At 41.9% G+C, this 21,463-nt stretch overlaps 1 protein-coding gene across 6 annotated transcripts in view; it reads right to left on the bottom strand.

Moving 5' to 3' along the window:
- SH3RF1 (SH3 domain containing ring finger 1) overlaps positions 1–20,990 on the bottom strand; it is a 187,557-nt gene extending 166,567 nt beyond the window's left edge. For 4 of the 6 annotated variants that reach the window (XR_007151604.1, XM_047856355.1, XM_047856358.1 and 1 more), the window contains exons 1-2: positions 20,726–20,990; positions 18,711–19,197 (exon numbers count right to left, since the gene is read on the bottom strand). Coding sequence is in view for 5 of the 6 variants with exons in the window: in XM_047856355.1 (XP_047712311.1) it covers positions 18,711–19,103 (393 nt within the window). In the remaining variant the exon portion in view is untranslated. Of the gene's footprint in view, positions 1–18,710; positions 19,198–20,224; positions 20,379–20,412; positions 20,432–20,725 lie in introns of those variants that run through there. The other 2 variants (XM_047856357.1, XM_047856356.1) reach the window with 2 other exon arrangements.
- Between the last annotated feature and the right edge of the window lie 473 nt (positions 20,991–21,463).

Genomic DNA, 21,463 nt, shown 5'->3' with positions numbered 1-21,463 from the left:
ATGTATGTAGCAATGATTAGATTAGAAAAAATCCATTTCTGATATTAACCAACAGGCTCAGGACACTCAACAGAATCAACCCACAATTCGGTAGTATTATTTTGCAATGGAAAAAAAACGATATCTGAAGGCTAATTTGAATCTACACTACATCCTATGAGGAAATATTCTCAAGTCACGACACAGCCAAGATTAATAGGTGTTTCCACCCACTCCTTAAACAGTTTTAGGTACAGAAAACAATGTCCCTTCTCTTCCAAAGAATATGTTAAGTATAGGAGTTTGCAGAAATATATGAAAAAGACAGGGCTCCTTTCCATGCTCTCATTATCTGGTGTTCTGGGTACCTTTAAAAATATGAGTACTCAAGCACACTGACACCATCAGTTATAAAGGGTGTGTATTCATTTCCAAAAGCAAAAAACAGAGATACCGCTATAATTTGAAATCATGTTGCTCATCTCTTGCACTGGGGAAAAAGACTGCTTATAGCAAGATTATTTTTTAAATCATTCTACATTTATATTCGTAAAACAAAACAAATATGCAAATATGATACTTTAATATACTCATCTATAAAAATTTTTAGTTCCAACTTAAACATCTGAACAATTGACAATCATTTTCTCATTTGCCATATTTTTTCAACATGAGGTTTGCAGAGTTAAGACCAAGATACATCAAGTAACTGATTCACTGATTTGTTAATTAAACAAATTCTTACTGAGGGCCTACTTTGTACCAGGTAGTGTTCTAGCTGCTGGGTATACTGACAGGGATAAATTTAGAGAAAGTCCTGTCCCTCATAGAGCTTCCTGTCTACTGGGCAGTGGGGGGAGGAAACAAAGCAAACAAATTTTTAATTTTAAATGGACATAAGTGGCATAAGTGCTACAAGGAAAAATAAACCTATCAGACTAGAAGATTGGATATGGTGGTCAGAGAAGACCCTCCCAAGGAAGGGACACTTGAGAAGAAATCAAACTGAAATAAAGAAGCCAGCCATGTTGAACTCTGGGTAAAAGCAGACCTTCCTTCCAGGCTTTACAAAAAGCAGGTACAAATGGCCCCAGGTCTGAGTGGTTTGATGAAGAACAAGAAAACTTGTATGGCTGAAGTAAAATGCATAAGCTTAAAAGATAAAGTGGAGGAAAAGATATGGCTCGGTTATACTGTTTCAATCTAATGGACCATTATCTAAGTTTGAGCAAGAGTGTGTCACATCACACATCACACATCACACCACACATCTCTAGGAGACACAGGTGGAAGAGGAAGATTAGTTAGGAGACCATTTCAATAGTTAGCTTCAATAGCTTAATCTCATACTCTGTAAGTGCTTTAACCTGTTAGATTTTGTGGGGGTTGAGGAGCTACTTCTTAAATTTAATTCTATCTAAAGAAACAGACATAAAGACGTTTGTATATTTTATACTATACATTCCTCTCAGTGACTTTATTAGTTTGAATAAATGAAAACTATTGTTTCAGATAATCTCAGTCGAACAGCCTTAAAATTATGCACAAAACAAGATGACCATCCTCCTATCTTTTATTATAACTACATGAAAGTCATGTAGGAGTGAATAGTTCTTTTGTCCTTAAACAGGCTATTTGAAAAACAGAAGCATACTGTCTTTTATTGTCAATTCATGGTTCACAAAGCCTGTGAGGTTGGCTTTCGTCCTTCAAAAGCTTTTAATGGACAGGTACATTTAAGCCTTATTTTATGGACTGTGAGAAATGGAATGCACTGGGAGCGGTCCACATCTCCCTTTTATGAAAGGAAAAAGATATCAGCAATGCAGAGTGACCTCACCTATAAAGAATGCATCAGTGACATGGAACAAAGGTGGCTTCCTTCGTAAGGAAACACAATCTGTTTCAGAAAACTGCTTCATTACTTTTGAATGATTTAGGGCTGCACAGTCTACTAGAAACAGTTCCAATCCTTAACCCCTATTTATTTTATTAACAAAACTGTTTGTGATACCATTCTTTGTTCAAACCTTAAGGAAAAGTCTAGTGTATTCATTAATCAAACCTGTATACTGTTCAGATTACCTTTGATCCTATGTGTTTGTGCCAAATAAGTATATTTATCAATTGAAGACTTTAAATGATAAATTGCATATCTATGGAACTAAGGACTCTGGTATGCTGTCCAGAGACTCAAGAACTTGATCAGATGTGGAAAATAAAGGCAATTAACCAATGTTTCAGTATATAAAAGGAAGCCCAGCATTTTCACATTTTAAGGCGTGTTGCATTTTCCAGCTTATGAAATTCATTATAGCTTACTTTTTCAAACAATGATATCAATGCAAAGCAAGTTATTTGACAAAAGAATGAATTCATTCATTGCTAACCTAGATGCAACAAACAGAACACTCACTAAAATAGTAGCTGACTCAAATTCATTAGTTTACTCAAGATCACAAAACATCTTGCTACATATTTTCCCTCAAGATCAGATAGTGAAGAATTTATTTTCTTGAATCAGACATATATTATTCCATATGATCAGCTCTTACAATGATTTCATGACCATTTAAAAGTGATTATGCTGTCAAACTAAAACTGCTACTATTTTCATCCTAAAGCTAAACATACATAGTTGTGATCTAATTACTCCCCACCTGTGCAGACTGTATCATCCAGTACATGGCTGCAAACTTGTCAGATGACACTCAACTGACTAGGAAAATTGACATTAAGTGTCAAACCATAAATCAATTTTGGCCTCTATCTTTAACCCACCTATTCTATTCTTTAGCTTAATATCCCAGTATATCTGGTAAGAGTGCCAAGAAACGGTGACCCTTCATTTCAGACACAGAGAAGAAATGTGTACTGAATGACTGATACATGCATGCACTGAACACAATCTCTATTTTCATACATTCTTAATTTCAACATATATCACTAAACATGAGGCATGTTAAATAAATCCTAAACTGGTCACATGTTAAATAAATCCTAAACTGGTCCAAAAAAACCCAGTTTCAGAAGGGCTGGGTGGCTTACACCATGGCTGTATTTAGACAAACAAGACACTAGCTAATTGCTAATGATGCCCAGATACTGACCTGACACCACCAAACTAGAAGGAGAAAAAAGCCACCAGTGGGGGCTGACAAATTTACATATCAGGTAAATGTGAAAAATAAACTTGCCACTCAGTCCAGGAAATAAAGAAAGCTGGGATCACAAAGAAGAAACTTACATAAACCCAGCAACACACACAAATTTACATAATAAGTATTCACATAGCATTCTTACCCCTTCCACACAAAGCTGTTCATTCATTGCATACCTAAAAACCACAGCGTGACACATTTCTAAAGTTACCAAGCCTTCCTGACGTGCTGTTCCCCAAGATAAGCCATTCTCTTTCATCTATAATGAAATGTTAGGTGGACCTACTGTTCCTTATTTGTAGGTATCATGTAGCTTAGTCTCCTGAGAGAAGTAATAATAACTGGAGGTATTTCCATGCATTTTAGTTAAATATTTGATACATTAACAATCACAGAAAATCAGCCTTGCAGGTACCTGAACTAAAGAGCCTGCAGTTCTTGTCATGTTTCGTATCATAGCTGGCTGGCTTATAATTCAGGAATTGGAAAGAGTCCCTTGGGGCTAATTTATTCTTCTAACTGCCCTTTTTCCTTTTTTCCCTTTCCACTTCATTCTCGAAATTTTAATTTCATTTTGAATGTGCATGTTGCCTCTTATGGGAATTAGAATGTGGAGGTGCTATTGCAAACCACATCATTACCTGTGCTTCCTATCATCCACAGGATTACCTATCCCACAGGAATTACTTGTATATAGATAATCTGCATCAAAACAGAGGCCTTTAGGGGCGCCTGGGTGGCTCAGTCGGTTAAGCGTCCGACTTCGGCTCAGGTCACGATCTCACGGTCTGTGAGTTCGAGCCCCGCGTCGGGCTCTGGGCTGATGGCTCAGAGCCTGGAGCCTGCTTCCGATTCTGTGTCTCCCTCTCTCTCTGCCCATCCCCCGTTCATGTTCTGTCTCTCTCTGTCTCAAAAATAAATAAACGTTAAAAAAAATTAAAAAAAAAAACAGAGGCCTTTATTACATGTAATAGTTGCATTCCTAAAGTAAATATGCAAGCAGAGAAATCACAAGATGTTTGGTAAAGATCAACATGACTGTTGGACAGCTAATTCCTATTAGATCCATTTCATTTTCCTCTTTGTCAGAACGATAATGTGCCTAGGGGAAAGGAGATAACAGATCACATATTTTAACTTTTGTAAGGCTTTTGATTCAATTCGGTAGAACATTCTTTCTAATAAAACTAGGAAAACATGATTTCCAGACCACCATAGTGGATGCAACACAAATGTTTCAAGGGCCACCCTCAAGTGAACTGTTATTCAGGATCCAATTACAGCCAAGTTTCATGAGGGTTTACCCAGCGTTTGGGTAATACTTTCATTGCGGACTTAAATAATGGAGAAATGAGGATGATTAAGTGGACCAAAAATATACATGTGGTTAAGCACTCTCTCTTAGGAAGATGTGAATGTGTTCAAATGAACTTTGAGATTCTGGAATGTGAAGAATCTATCATTCCCATCAACATGTGCTTATTGAACTGAACATCTAGTTTTCAACAGTAAAGAACAGAAAGACCTACAACACAAGAGTCCCTGCTCTCGAGTTACTTATAACTTGGTGCAGGAGACAAAACTAAAACACAATTACTTAGAGAACAATCAAATACCAAATGGGGGGCAGAGGATACTCAAAATAAATATGATAAACAGGTTATATATGTGTTTAAGATCAAACCGATATAATTACAAGTATCTACTAAAGAGATAGCATTTGGGATGGACATTTTTCAGTTTCCATTGATAGCTGCAAATTGCTGACACCACCAAAGGATTATAGAAACAACAGGAGGCAGTTTAACTAGAAAGGTAGTAAAAACTAACCACTCAAATAAGAGAAGGAAAACAAATTTATATAAAAGAAACTCTGAGGGGGGGAGCCTGGATGGCTCAGTCGGTTAAGCGTCCGACTTCAGCTCAGGTCATAATCTCGCAGTTAGGGGTTCAAGCCCTGTGTCAGGCTCTGTGTTGACAGCTCAGAGCCTAGAGCCTGCTTCTGATTCTCCCTCTCTCTCTGCTCTTCCCCCACTTGTGCTCTTTCTCTCTCTCAAAAAATAAACATAAAAAATAATAATAATAAAGAAACTGAGGGTATAGGCAAAGTATGAATCAGCAATGTAGTGAGTTATTTTTAGACACACAGCATCAAGAAGTAAAGACAAGCAGCACGCTCAGGAGGATCATGTGATAGCCTTCCACAGAATGATGATCTATTCAGAACTTTATTACCATGCTAAGAGCTATTCTGGACTTGAACCCGAGCAAGATGAGAAGTTGGAGAGCGTCCAAAATGATTAAAATGTTAGGAAATGAGTCCTAAGAGGACATGTAAAGGAAATGCAGTTATTAGGGCCAGATAAAAGATGGCTAGGGAGGAGGTCTGGCTACATGAAGGCCTGCAAGGTTATGAAGGAGAGCCTACAAGGGAGCACTTCTTTTCCATTAAGGACAGGACTAGAAGAATGTGATTAAATTGCAAGGACAGGGATTTGTATTTGATACAAAAGAAAGAACTTCCTGGCTATGAAGCTTGCAAGGCACAGGAATAAGTTACCAACGAGCTTTTGAAATGTCCTTTTCAAGGGACTTTTTAAATACAGTAGATGACCATCTTTATAAAATCTTCACTCAGTGTCCTTTTTTACCCTTCAAACTCAGGAAATGAATATTTTAACTATAAATAGAAGCTCCATAAAAAAAAATATATATATATATACAAACTTGCTGAAAGTTGGAACACAGCGAGGCTCTTCACTGTTGTGGCATTTCAAAATTCATCAGAAAGTTATCAGTTACATAAATGCATTTATTTAGCCTGAGATGGCTCTAATCACATAAAAATAATAATTAGTTGCTCTAGATAGGAGATATAAAAATAACCAAAACATGGTTAAATTGACCAGTAATATCTACTTAAGGAACATAATCTTGATGCTGTATTGACAGAGGGGCAGGAAAGGGAGGAAATGGTAAAAATCAGCCACAAAGGAATAAAACACACACATGCATTCTATATCCAACATGGCATTAAAGGACCCATGTGATGGCATAAAAATCCCTCCTAACATTAATTTTTAAAAATGAGAACTGCACTACAAAGCACATCTAGTTTCCCTTACAGAAGTTTTAGAGATCTAAGTCTTTTTAATACTACACCAAAGAACAAAATCAAAGACCAGTATTTTAAATCATTTGAACTATTAGTTTCCCATATCCACAATGAAGGAAGGGAAGAAGGCAGGCAGGCAATGAAAACAGTCACAGATGGTCTAATATATAATGAACCCCGCTGGCTGGGTCTCTTATAGGATGAGAGAACAGAGAGAGGTATGAGAGATCATGTTGCTCACCGTCTCCTCTCACAGATGAGGCCCAGAGAAGCACATCACACCACAGTTAGTGACAGAACCAGGACTTAAACTGAATAGTTAGCATCATGTGCAGTCACTAAGTGACGATCAGCTTGTCTGCCTAAAGTCTGTCTGTTTAAAAGAGAACAAAATCTCCTGTGGCATTAACCTCGTAAACTTGACTGATTAAATTACCAGACTACACACGCCCGCATGCACGTGCACAAACACACACAGTTTATTTTACAATATAACAGATACAAGGTACTAAAAGTTCTAATTTCTGGGAAGAGAGAAAAACAGAAGTACTAACATGTATTGAATATCTAACTAGGTCCTAGGCATTTAACATTCTTTATCTCATACAATCCTCACAACCCGGGAAAGCAGATCCTCACCATTTTACAAATGAAGAAATTAGGCTAATGAACTACATGCCCAGGAGCCACACAGATAACAAAGAATAGAGGAAGGTCTGCCTATTGCTAAATCCCCTGCCTTTCCTACTACATCACATTTTCTCTCCAGCAAAAACCACAGAGCCCACAGAAAGAAGCATTCAGAGGAAGAAATCAATTCCCTTGCATTTCCCCTGAAAATGTTTGAAAGAGCTTCTGTGTTCATTGGCATCTTCCCCATACTGGATGAAACTTTCTTCTATTTCCTGGGCTCACTCACACTGCCCTCAGCTAGGGTGACCATATGGCCTTGTTTGCCCCAGACAGACCCAGTTTACCCCTGTTGACTCTGCAAAATTATCAAAAGCATCCCTTCAAGCTCAAAAGTGTAGACAATAAGTTACATGGTCCCCCCACTTAAGCCCCTTACTGCACTCTTTACCCAGGCTTGTCTGACCCCAAAGAAGCTCACTTACCACCATCTTTCCCTTTTAGCATGAAGAATACTGTCCATCAGAACAGGTGTTCTCCAAGTCAGTAAGAATGGGAAAAGCAACATGTTTAGATGATTCCATACCCTTCCAGAGAGCAGAGAACATTTTAAAACATCGACCATCTCTGTCAGGATTTTAGGCAGTGTAACAACTACATGAAGATAATATTCAGGCAGAATACAGGTAGATCAGTCCAGGGAGAAGAGGCCCATCAAGCATACTGCCCTCCTTGGAGCTTGATGCCAAGTCACACTCACTAAACTGTCCTTGCTTTTCTTCTCTGCCTCACATCTAAACTGCCAGATTATCCAACAGTTCCTCTGAAGGCTCCTGTGGCAGAAATAGTGTGGGCTCCTCAGGGATATTAGGGTCTGGTGTCCATGGGTGACTGTAAGAGGCACATTTCACCTCATTGCACCAAGGTGATATGCAGACACCAACCTCAGTTTGCTCTGCATGTTCAATGTCAAAGTGGCCTTTGCTAGCGTAATTATTTCAAAAAATGTCAGGGAAGCAAAGGAACTCAAGCAGTCAAGCCCTCATTTTACAAAAGGAAACTATAGCCTATAGAAGAGAAATCACCAGTGTATAAAGTCAGTCATACAACCAGGACTAGAAACCAGGTCTCCATCATTCTTGCCACCATGTAAGTGATCCCCAACTTCTACACAGCATACGTATTCATGCTCACATACTGAGACCCAATACTTTCTGATATCAGAGTTGGACTTTCTTGGAATATGTAAACATTTCAAGCTGTCACATGATGATGTCTTTCAATCAACACTTGAGTTTCAGCAACATCACTGTCTTTATACAGGTGACCTTTATAGACCTAAGGTTATACAAGTGACCTTTACAGACCTATATAAAGACCTAGGCTCTTTATAGACCTAAGGTTGTTAATATCATCTAATATTCTATACTTGTTTATAAAAATGAAGAGAGAAAAAATGAAAGTAGTAATACCAGCACATAGCATCATCTACAATGAAATACAGAATGAAAATAATTAGGCAAAAATCAGCAAAAATATCTAGCCTGTAGACTTAAGCTCTTTAGCTGTGTTCAACTGTGGAGGAAAAAAGTAAAACCATATGAAATACTAGAAATAATCAAAAGTGTGCTTAAAACATGAGTTTAACAACAGAAAAACTAAGAGATTTGCTAACTAAATGTCACTTTGAATAAGCTGAGCAGATAAAAATGTGTTTGAAATATAATTTCACTACATATAATACTTAATCTATCCATTAAAGAACTTTTAAAATTCTTTAAATGGTAAGCTGTTATGTAATTAGGAGTGTACATATGTTTTTAGCTCTACAGGAATTGTATCTCTTTTTAACAAATCAAATGTTCAACTTTTAAATATTAGTCTTCAAATACTTCTAAAAATTTTAGACAGATGCCAGGGGTACTGGTACCCCACACTGATAATCTTACTCTATTTTGGGGGTGGGGGGGCATCCCTCACATAAATTAAAATTAGATCTGGAACACACAGTAAACTTTAATTTTACTTCTGTATAAATATTTTTCATTGTTTAGGAACACTCACTACATCTTAAAATAATGAAAACCCACTCCCGTTCATTCATTCCAACATTATAAACAATAAACATACATTGTTTCAAAAGGATTTTTTCCTTGCAAAAAATAAGGACTTCTTTATTTCCTCCGGCTAACAGAAAAATGTTCAAACGTGACAGTCCTTGCCTTTCTGCACTATTTTCAATGTAACTTGAAAATTCATTTGCACAGTCTTCTGCTCCCTTTTATCCATGTTTCACAGCTCAGGGAGTGTACTACTTAACTGCCTACTGTCAACCATTTGAAATGGCACCTCCATTCCCTTCCCTGTTACCCCGGAAGAGCCCACTCACACATTTATCTTTAAGATGGCTGTGTTTACAGCTACCCATATGTCACCATTCATGAAGCAATTGCTGCCATCCTCTTGACTAAGCATTGGCAGGCACATACGCTGCAGAGGACTGCAGGACCACAGGAAGGGTGACTGAGGCTCAGAATTTTTCTTTTTAAGGTTACTACTTTCAAAAGACTCTGAGATTTAAAAAAAAAAAGTGGAGAGATGTACACACTCTTTGTGATAAAAGCTTTGGGAGGCTGAGGGGTCTAAGGTTCCACAGTGAGAGGGCCTTAGTAGCAAAGGTGTTGCCAAGGGTACTATTTCTATCACAAGTACACCTCACTACGCTAGGTTGCTGTGTAAAAGAGGCTTGCCTGACATGGTATCTGATTTGACATCTGAGTTCCTCACTATACTATGTTGCTATACATAATATTTCTATCACAAGTATGCTCACTATACTGTACTATGCATACTACGTCACTCTGCTAGGGTGGACCCTCATAAAGAATCCTGCTAGAAAGTGAATTACAAAGTCATTTGCCTCTTGACCTTAAAATAAAACATGCTTTTTCATTTTTTGTCTCAGGGTTACTTAAGTCATATTAATGCAATGGAGGGGTGCTTGCTTCAATGGCTCAGTCAGTTAAGCCTCTGACTCAGGTCATCAGCTTTCAGCTAAGGTCATGATCTTGCAATTCATGAGTTCAAGGCCTGCATGGCGCTCTGTGCTGACAGCTTGGAGTCTGGAGCCTGCTTCGGATTCTGTGTCTCCCTCTCTCTCTGCTGCCCCCCCACTAAGCATTCTATCTCTCTCTCAAAAATAAATAAACGTTAAAAAAATTTTTTTAATATATTAATACAATGGACTGGAGAGAGTATGGATTAATAAACAGTGAGTGTCTGACTGTGGTGGGGAAAAGCAGGCATTCTCAGGGGCAGAGGAGGAGAGTTAAGGAATGGAGGCATGCAAAGCAGAGCCAGGGACTCTTGGAATGATGAAGTCAAGGTCAGAAATGACAGACTGTCCCCACCTTTTTTGGACCTATGTTTAACCTTCCACTATTTCTTCCATTTCCCCCTTCCTAGCCACTTGGAAAATGCAGACCATGGTTGTATGAAAGGACAATGCAAGGTGGCTAGAAGGCAGAAGAGTGAACCACAGAAGTTCCATACCAGCAGATGCTATAATTTTCAAAATGTTTGCACATCAATTCTTGCATTTATCCACAAGGCAACCTATTTATAGGTAGAGAAAGTGTTAACCCGTTTTTACAGATGGTGAGGAGACAGCACGAAGAAAGGGGTTAAGTATAAATAAACTGTTGAGAGAATGGACAGCCAAGAATTCTTAGAAGGTGACTTGAATGCACATCACTCAACCATTCATTCATGCATCCATTCAGTTATGGGTTGAATTGCATCCCCTAAAAAGGTATGTTTAAGTTTTAACCCCCAGTACCTGTGAATGTGACCTTACTTGGAACTAGAGTCTAGCCGATATAATCAAGTTAAAATGAGGTCATGCTAGTTTAGGGCAAATCCTAATCCAAAGACTGGTGTCTTCGTAAAAAGAGGGAAATTTGGACACAGACACACAGGGAAGAAATGTGAAGATGTAGGCAGAGACTGGAGTGATACATCTACAAGCCAAGAAACACCCAGGGCTGCCAGAACCACCGGAAGCTGGGAAGAGGCAAGGAAGGATTCTCCCCTGAAAGTTTCAGAAAGAGCATGACTCTGCCAATATCCTGATTTCAGACTCTGGCCTCCAGAACTGTGAGAAAATAAACTTCTGTTGTTCTAAGCCACCCAGTTTGGGGTGATTTGCTATCGCAGCCCTAGAAAACTAAAAACATTCACTCAACAAACCTCGTTTTGAGTGCATACTATGTGCCAGACACTACAAAGCATTCTGAAAAGCGTAAGATGAACCAAACTCGGCAATCCTTGTCCCCCCACTCCCTGCATGGAGCTTAGGGACCTAAGGTTGCGCGGTCCTGTGCTGAAACAATAAAGCCCAGAGAAGCCAAGCAGCTGGTTGATGGCAGTGTTGGAAGTAGAGACTACAACCTCTGACCTCCAAACCACACTCCTCCCATGCACCAAGCTAACGTTCTGGTTTCCTGGCCCACTGTCACTGTAAAGGAGCTTCATCTGTCCCTTCAGAGCAACAACCACAATGGACACAGCAAGGACAGTGAGGAGACAAGAACCCCCACTTCAAAGCTTTCCCTGTCATAAGCCACAAACCAGGACCCAGGAAGAATGTCTGTCACTTAAGTAGAGTGTGGAAGGAAGCTCTTGGGACCCGACAGGCCTAAGGTAGAATCTTGTCTCTATCATTTTCAAGCTAGGAGATCCAGAACAAGTTATTCAGCCTCTGTCAGCCATCCTTTCCACATCCATAAAATGAGAATGATAGTACATAATGCCTTCTTATACATCAGTGAGAGTAGATATGGAAAGCTATGAAAGATACATCATCAAACAGAAAACCTCAAATTGCAGAACAGCACATATAATATGATCCTATTTCTATTAATTTTTTTTCTGGGAAAACACACACACACACACACACACACACACACACACAAACCTCTTCTCAGTCGTCACTCTTGGAGATTAAGAATAGAGAGATTAGAAACTTTGTCTCCGTTACATCCTTTTCTACCATTAAGTTTTTTTACTATGAACATGTATGACCTTAATTTTTAAAACAGGGAGAAAAATACTAGTCATTTACAAAGAACGAAGCATGGTATTTCAATGAGTTGCTCACTTAAGATAGGTGCACTTCTCTGTGTACATATTAAACCTCAATAAAGAGGTGTGATGTTTTTAATGAGGCAGACAGATGTGCTCAGATATGAAGAGGTTTCCCAGACAAAATAATGAACTATCAAGTCATCATATACACAAAACATGAAATTCCATTTATGTAAAAAAGCAAAAAAAAAAAAAAAAACTATATGCATACACATACAATTGCATGTGAAGAGGTGGAATAATATACACATTTCATAACGTTATACATGTACATTGTTGAGTTGTTTTACCACCAGAACTCCCTTTAAAATTCACATTCTTTTTGGGGCGCCTGGGTGGCTTGGTGGGTTGAGCATCCAACTTCAGCTCAGGTCTTGATCTCACCGTTCATGAGTTCAAGCCCCACATGGGGCTCTCTGCTGACAGCTCAGAGCCTGGAGCCTGCTTCCGATTCTGCCTCTGTCTCTCTCTCTCTCTCTCTCTCTCTCTCTCTCTCTCTCTCCCTCTGCCCCTCCCCCACTTGCAGTCTGCCTCTCTCCCTCTCTCTCAAAAAATAAACATTAAAAAAAATTTTAATTCACATTCTTTTTAAAGACTTTTTATTTTTTTCTATTTTTATTTTTAATTTTTTTAATGTTTTATTTATTTTTGAGACAGAGAGAGACAGTGCATGAGCAGGGAAGGGCAGAGAGAAAGGGAGACACAGAATCTGAAGCAGGCTCCAGGCTCCGAGCTGTCAACACAGACCTGACGTGGGGCTCAAACCCAGGAACCGTGAGATCATGACCTGAGCCGAAGTTGGACGCTCAACTGACTGAGCCACCCAAGTGTCCCTTTCTTTATTTTTAATAATGTTTTATTTATTTTTGAGAGACAGAGAGAGAGCACGTGTGAGCGACAGAACACGAGTGGGAGAGGGGCAGATAGTGGGCAACACAGAAGCTGAAGCAGGCTCGGGACTCTGAGCTCTCAGCAGAGAGACCCATGCGGGGCTCGAACTCATGAACCATCAGATCAAGACCTGAATCTTAACCAACTGAGCCACCCAGAGGCCCCAGAGACTTTTTAAATCAGAATAGTACTTAACCTCAGAGGGTTGTTGTGAGATTTACATGATAATGGTCACATGATACTTTGTGTGATATAAAAAAAAAAAGTCACTAAGCATTTCTTTTTTTAATTATCAATCAGTATGCACCGCAGACTCCTTCTCCATCCCTGCCTTCTATCTCTGTCCTAAATCTGAGCCTTGAGCCCCAGCCATTGAGCCTAACTTGGGAATAAAGTCAAGTCAGGAACAGGATGAAAATGAGAACTGAAGCAGGGGTCAAGAATGAAATGATAAATAAAATAAGCCAAAAACATCTGGAATACACATTGTTTGGCAAAAACAAACACATTTTCTATTTTAACTCAGCCATTCAGAAATATCCTAACGTCTCCCTCATCCAATCCACTGCATGAAGGCATCAATTCTTGTGTCACTGGTAGGCTGCCTACTCTAATCCACACTCACTCTGCTCTTTGATCAGACAGTTAATCCAGGGGCCATGAAACAGGAACTTTACTATAGAGACTTACTCTATTTCTTATCCCAAGGTTTGATGCTTTACAATATGCTGCCTTGTTGGCTGTTTCTTGTGTTTTACTCCCCATAATGTAAACTCTTTTCCAAGAGGAACATGCATTAATGCCACCTCTGTCCTAGGACAGATCATAGCCTAGAATGGAGCTGAAAAAAACTCTCCACAGGTACCTGTTCACTGACTGCAGGTCAGAGATGGCCAATGAGGCAATTCATAGCACTAGCTTCCCAAACCCTAGCTGGAGCCACACTGTAGTCCTTCCTGTCTTTCTCCCCTACCCTTCCTTCAATTCCCTTTCTGGCCTTTGGGTCATGCCTCAACATGCAGTAACATGCACCCTCTCCAGACTCCACTTCCAGAAGAACCTGTAGATAAGCAAGTAGTAATAGTTCTCTCCTCCTGACACTTCCTTCTCTCAACTCAAACTTTCTGTGTATCTGGTTTATTGTCACATAAACCTGTCTATTTTGTAAAACTATGCCGGGCCACTTGTGCAGCTGAGGAGGGCAGTAGGTACTAAACAACCTCTCAAACTTCTTGCACCTTGGAGTAAAGAGCACAGAAGGATTAGACCACTGCAGATCTTTGGGGAAGCCAGGACTGAAGGGCAGTGGACTGAGGCCACTCAAGGTGCTGACCTTTACGAGTACATCCACAGTTGGTATATTAGTTTTTGCTAGGGCCGCCATAACAAAGTAATACAGATTGGCTGGCTGTAACAGACACTTATTCCCTCAGTTCTGGAGGCTAAAAGACTAAGATCCAGGTGTCAGCAAGGCTGGATTCTTCTGGAAGCCTCTCTCCTTAGTTTGCAGATACCCATTTTCTGTGTTTTCACATGTCTTCCCTCTGTCTCACTCTGGGTCCTAATCCCCTCTTCTTATAAGAATACCAGTAAATATTAAAAAAAAAATTTTTTTTTTGAAAAAGGGATTACCTGGGTGGCTCAGTTAAGCGACCAACTTCAGCTCAGGTCATGATCTCACAGTCTGTGAGTTTGAGCCCCACATCAGGCTCTGTGTTGACAGCTCGGAGCCTGAAGCCTGCTTTGGATTCTGTGTCTCCGTCTCTCTCTCTGTCCCTCCCCCTCTTGAGCTCTGTCTCTCTCTCCCTCTCTCTCTCTCTCTCTCTCAAAAATAAATAAACATTAAAAAAAAAAAAGAAGAATCATATTGTGGATTAGGGCCCACCCATATTTTACTTTATTAGGGCCCACTCATTTGACCTTAATTACCTCCTTAAAGTTGCTATTTCCCAAACACAGTCAGATTCTGAGATATTAGGGGATAGGACTTCATCTTATGAATTTGGAGGGGACACAATTCAGCCCATAATAGTCAACAATAAGGGAGAGAAAGGAGTTGTGAGTATAGCTATGGAGAAATGAAAGCATACTCTACACACTTGCAGAAGAAATTTCACCTGTTTCCCCCAAATCTAGAATTCCCTTTCTTCTCTCTCAGTCCTTTGACACTAAGCTCCTATTTCTGTTCTCAGCCCTGATGATCATCTCAGTCCTAATGATTCATTTTCCTAATCTCACATGCAGAGCACTTACTAGCTATACCACTCATCTGGCCCTTGACCCCAGATGGCCTGTGGTGCCTCTTGATGCCTTGTACATTACTATACTTGAGGCCTCATCTCACTCACTGTCTCTGTCCCTTGCTTAGTTCACACTCAGCTTATATCGGTTCCTCCCAGGAGCCATATAGTGGGCTGTAGATCAAGGACACTGGAATAACTCCTCCCAACCCCTCTTCACCTGCCCAGCCCTCTCTCAACTAATTAATATCATTTTATCCTTAAGATCTCAGCTCAAATGCCTCTTCCTCAAGGAAGCTTTTGAAGACCACACACACACACACACACACACACACACACACACACACAATATTTATCCTGACACTAAATACAGATCCTTCTCCTACCCTCTCCCCTCACTTTGTCATAACACTCACCAAGTTTAATTCCATACTTGCATTGTTATTATGTCATTAATGTGTGTCGTTCAGATTGATACATACTCATAAATTCGCAAGCAGGACTCTATCTGGTTTATCCATCATTTTCTACTGAGCAGCTAGACCAGTGCCTGGCACACAGTAAGTGCTCAATAAATATTTGTTCGCTAAAGTAAAGAGTAAGTGAAGTGTAAATTAGTGTAAATCACTGGTTATGTGCTCTATTTTTACTAAATAAATTCACTTTGAAATAGAGGCAGTGTGAAATCATTAAGTAGTAATTCCTAGACAGATAGAAAGGTGCACAGATATTAATAGATCTTGAATGAATGGAACCACACATAGAAAGTAGAAATCTACCTGTTCCATTATGTGATAATTCTGCAGAAATTACTTAAACATGTTTTCCATATGTAATTTTCCATAGACATTTATATATTATTTCTCTTCTGCAGGTATTTTTTAGTCCATTTGAACAGATATCTGCAGTCACCCTCTCCCTATGGCTCATTCCACTGCTTGACTTTGGCCTAAAACCAAGAAGAATTCTTTACTTGTGCTAAAGAACTGACAGATTCCCATGGTGACTCCAATCCAACACTTTTTCATTTTCTCCTTCATATTAGGCAGGAAACACTAAAATTCTGGGAACAAGATTTGTGTCACACATTGGAAATGTTCGTATCTGCTGATAACACTCCATCTACCTCGGCTAAGCGCATGAGGAAGCCACATGGTCACAATCTAATGGAACATAGAACATAACTAATAAACTGAAGCAACATTCCACATGTTATCACTTTCAGCTTTGCGCAACATGTGGAAACAGGCTCATGCACCACTCGGTTGTGTCAGAACATCTAAGAGAGTAGAATGCTTGCTTGGGATTTATTATGGTCACTCACCTCAGGAAAGTGTCCAAAAGAGTGCATTACAACCTCCACATGTCTGTACCTTACTGATTTCTTTTTTTAAAAGGAGTGTTTTCTGAGATGTATTTATCTGTCAGGTATTTGGACTATTTATGTAGCCCTGATTCTTTTGAATACTCGAAAGCAAAAGCTACCAGTAACTGCTAATGAGAAATTAATTTAGACTAGAAAAATAAAACTGTTCTTTTTATAAGAATTGCAACAGTTGCATGAACCCAGGTTACTGAATAATTTTGTTTCTTGTTTTGTCCTCTACTTTCTATGCCTCCCCACCCCACAACTAACAGACATCATCTTCTGTTTTATGGACTTCAACTATTTTATCCAAGGTGCAAGGCTCAAGTTGAGCAGGGCTTCTTGGTGAATAATTTTTCTCATGCTAAAGAATAAACATGAAGCAAATCAGGAAATCATAGAAGCCAGAAAAATAACAGCAACATCATCAAAATCTGAAAAAAAAGTTTACCCAAGAAAAGTGAAGCTCAATATGGGAAGTTTAGCAGTTGAACTAAATGAACATTACGGCATTACATAGTCAATCTCCATTATTAGAAAGAAAACTTAAAATGCAAAGCATGTTAAGTTAAATGCTTGAGCCCTTTTCTTAAATTCCTTTTTATCAGTAATCAAACATTCAGTGCATTCCTCACAACAGGTAAGGCAATGTGTCAACAACTAAGATGCTTCCACCCATAGCCAGAAGCTACAATCTCTCCAGTCCAATTAAGAAGGAAACAAAATCTCTCCAAAAGAAGCAAATCCACTCTCTCATCAAGCTGAGCAGACCTGGGTCAGGTGTCTCAGAAATAATCAACTTGATCACTGGTTCTGAGGCTAAAATATTAATGACCATATACATTAACCAATGCACCAGGAAACTCCATAAAATAAAGGAAATCTAAGAAAAGTACTATAAGCAGACCAAGTTCACAACACACAGTCTTCTAACCCAAAGTTCTATCTTCAAAAAAAAAAAAAATTAAATATAAATCAAAAGAAGCTGGATAGCCTAGTAATGAAACTGTTTCCTAGTAATTAAGACACTTTCCTATTTTACATCTAGTGATAGAAACATGTTGTATCATTTTAAAAGATGAGCCTGAGAAGAAAGTGAGGGAATGGTTATAGCTGTCTGACACTCACATCTGTGAATTAATACCGTCTAACGCCATCCCAATAGGCTGTTCCAACACTAAATAAGTCAGTTTTGAGTGTTTACCAAGAATATTTGAGAAAGAAATATATATTCTCATCCAAATTAACTATTCTTTAAAAATACATTTTATCAGTTTGGCCAATCATTAGAATTGTTTCTTCCGACAAAAATGAAATTGTTTTAATTATCTGATGCCCGTAACGACTTTTTATTTTTACAAAAATGAGAAAAACATGTCTTACTTGGAATGCCATTACCCATAACATAATATAGATTTATTCAGAATACCTTACGTTCTAGGAATTTAAAATGTGGTAACTGTCCAAATATTTACCTTCATTTAAAATTATTTCAGCCCAAACCCAAAACCCCAAGAAAAATCATTCTGATGGAAACATTTCTTTTCACTCCCTATGAAACCCAACATAAAGCTAGATTCTCTGTTACACTGTAGTCCTAAATGACATTTCGTTGCTACAGCAACGAAACTCTGCTACCTGTGGCCATGATTTGTTAAGAATTCCTCCAACCAGTAAATTCTGTGCTGTGCATTCATAAAACCAAAAGAATGGCTCGAATGGCCCAATGCAACATACAAATTAAGGTTTAATTTCCTATTATGATCCACCCACACACATATTTACAACATATATCATATATGTATACATCCATACATGATTATGGTTTCCCCAACTCCATGAAAAAGGAAAAATCATACCAAATTTCCATTTTAACGTGAGCACCAAAAAACTGCTTTGTTTTAGGTTTCAGTGAATAATTGCTACGTGTTTCCCAAAATTTATCTTAAAAGGTAATAGCGGCTATCTGGAGAGAATTTAAAAAACAAAAATTTGTTATCTGTATCCATTCTCATTCCAAAAGGAAAAAAAAAATCCCGAGGCACAATTTCCTATCTGTTCCAAGTAAGTGTGGCTTCCTTAGCAGTGAACTGATTTAAGCAAATCTCAAGCTGAAGCATAAAGAAAGAAAATGTAGCTGTCACCACCTTGATTCACCCAAACTGCTTCTGCAGGCTACTCACCCTCACCGGGGGGCTCCAGGCTTGCACCCGTGGCTGCTGTCCGCCCTGGGAGCTCTGCAAATCTTTTGAGCTACAATTAGCCACCGTGCTGCTCTGAGCCCTTAATGCATTTGTGCAGTTGGTCCCACTGCCCCCACCAGGGCCAGGTTTCCAAGGCCTCTGCTTGATGCCATCCAGAAGTCTGACCAGCAGGATGTTACTTGGAAGCTCCTCAACACCCGAGCCAACAAGAGTCCTGCACTCTGGACATCTGAGTTCATTTCGGGAACCTACAATCCCCAGCAAACATCGTTTGCAAAACGTGTGCTGGCAAGGCAAGACCTTTGCGGAAGCATCAAGCCGCTCTAGACACACAGGACACTCCAGAAGATCCAACAAGGCAGATTCATCCATCTTTATCTCGTCTACTGAGAAAAGGCTTCAGAAATGTTCACAGTCGTGCGCATCCCTGAAAGTGATTCATGTAACATCCATTTCAGACTTCGCTCTGGAGTAACGGGGGAGGGGGAGGAGAGAAGACGGAAAATTAGTATTGTTACTTGGGGAGACGTTTCACAGCGGAGCCCCGAGAACCAAAAAAGTACACAAACGTGCTTCCTCTGAACAGTGCAGCTTTGCTTTGGAATGTGGTTCCTGAACTCCAAAGTCAACAGTTAAACACAAAGTGGGCTTTTTAAACAATTCGAAACGAATCCCTAAGGATATCTAGGAGTTCACCGGGCAGAAACGGCTGTATCAAGCACTCTATGGGATTCCTGTAATGCAACGGGATTTAGGAAATGCAACAAACAGCGTAACTTCTTCAGCTCTCAAAGTGATACCGGCTGCCTTAGTAAAGTCGTCCTCAACTCATACGAGAAGCTGAACAGAAGCAACTCAAAGTTCCCTCTACCTGAAAGTATCTTTAAAGCCAACAAACTTCCCAGTCTTGAAGCCACTTTAGTGCTTAAGAAACCATGCCTCATGTGATCGCCTGTGGTAAATGATCCCAATATTAAATACATATGTTTCTTCGTCGGCCTTAAAAATAGAACTGCTTAATCTTGCCCAACCAAAATGAGCCGAAGGTTGACAATTCTGAGGGGCACAACTCGCTTGCAATTCGCTTGCAAGCAGCTGAACTAGAAAAAGCACCCTTCGGGGGCAGCGGTGGACAAACTCCGGAACGGGTCTCTGGCCAGCCCGTCCTAACCCCATTCAGGAAAAGCTGGCAAAATTATCACCAAAAGAATCTGACAATGGAATGCTGGGCTGAAAACTGTGGGCGTCATAGGAAAATGGGGCCATTCGGGGAAAAAAAGCATTTAAAGCGGTGCCTGCGCCGCTCCCCCCCCCCGCCCCCACCTCCGAAGTAAGTGCAAATGGGAGCGCCTGGGAGAAAGAGGGCGACAAGATGTGGATGTTCTTGACGGAGTCGGGGGAGCGGGGAGCCCCTGAGCCCCTCTCCCACGCCGCCGAGCACAGGTACCCCGCGACCCGCAGGGAGGCGCGGCGGCCGCTCGCCGCGGACACACCCCGGAGCCAGGTGTCGCCGACCCGCGGCAGGGGAGGGTCCCGCGCTGGGGCTGCGGCCCGGCGGGTGCCGGAACGGGGATCTCCTTCAGCAGCCTCCTCTCCGCCGCCCTTCGGGTCAGGCCGGGCACACAAATCCCCCCCCCCCCCCCCGAACGACTGCTGGAAGTTTTCAAGGACTTAAAAATACATTCGAAGCCTTAAGTTGCGAAAGTCAGCCCCACAAAGTGCCACCGGGCAACGTCTGTGACGCCGCACAGACGAGGCGGGAGTCCCCAGAGAGACCGAGCCTCCGGGAGGGCAGGGAGTGCTGGGCTGCGCCCCCCCCGGGAGACCGCGGCACCGAGCCCGGGCAGCTTCCTGCCGGGAGAAGGCGGCGAGGCCGCGCCGCCGTCCCGGCTCCGGGGCGGAGGGGCAGACGGACAGCCCAGCGCCCCGGCCACCGCCTCCTCGGCCGCGAGCGTCTGCCCGCGCCGGCTCCCCCGCGCGGCCCCGCGCCCTACCTCGCGCCTCGGCTCCTCCTCTTTGTTTGCGGCCCCGCAGCGGCGGCGGAGACCGATGCAGATGCGGCCCCGCCGCGCCCGCCGCGCGCAGTGTCTCTGACGCCGCGGCGGCACCCGGAGACTCCTCTCTGCCGCCCCCCTCACGCGCGCGCACACACACACACACACACTCACACACACACACACACGCACGCCGCCGCCTCCCACTTTCCCAGCCAAGGAGGGCGGAGGAAGAGGAGGAGGAGGAGGCCGAGCCGCAGCGGGCGCCCGGGGCGCGAGGGGGCGGCCCCGCACCACAGCGCCTCCCCCCGGAGCGGGCGCGGCACCTCCGGGAAGCGCGGGGCTGGCGCAGCCTCCCTCCCGGCGCTGAGGTACCTGCGCGCGGTCCCCGCCCGCCCCCGGGGGCGCGATGGGGGCGGCGGCCTGAGGGGGCGCTGCGAGGGCCGCGAGTCCAGGAAGCGGGGTCCCCGAGCGCGAGTGAGAGGGGTGGTGCAGGGGCACGCGCCTTTCCCTGAGGAAAACACGCCCGAGAAGATGAAGCAACCGGAGGGGGGGAGCTTTGGGAGTGGCGACGGAGTGGAGAAGGAAGGCGCCACGGGGCAGGGACCGGCCGCGTCCTCCTCCTGCCCAGCGGTGCCCGGCGGCCCGGGACGGACGACTCGGGGCGGGACCCGCCGGGGCGCGGGAGGGGCCGGGGCCGGGGCCGCGGAAAGGGCGGGAGCGGCCCTGGCGGGAACT

Source organism: Prionailurus viverrinus, chromosome B1, assembly GCF_022837055.1.
Source record: "Prionailurus viverrinus isolate Anna chromosome B1, UM_Priviv_1.0, whole genome shotgun sequence".
Taxonomy (NCBI): domain Eukaryota; kingdom Metazoa; phylum Chordata; class Mammalia; order Carnivora; family Felidae; genus Prionailurus; species Prionailurus viverrinus.
Note: the sequence above shows the minus strand (reverse complement) of the source record. Positions and strands in the feature narration are given on the sequence as shown.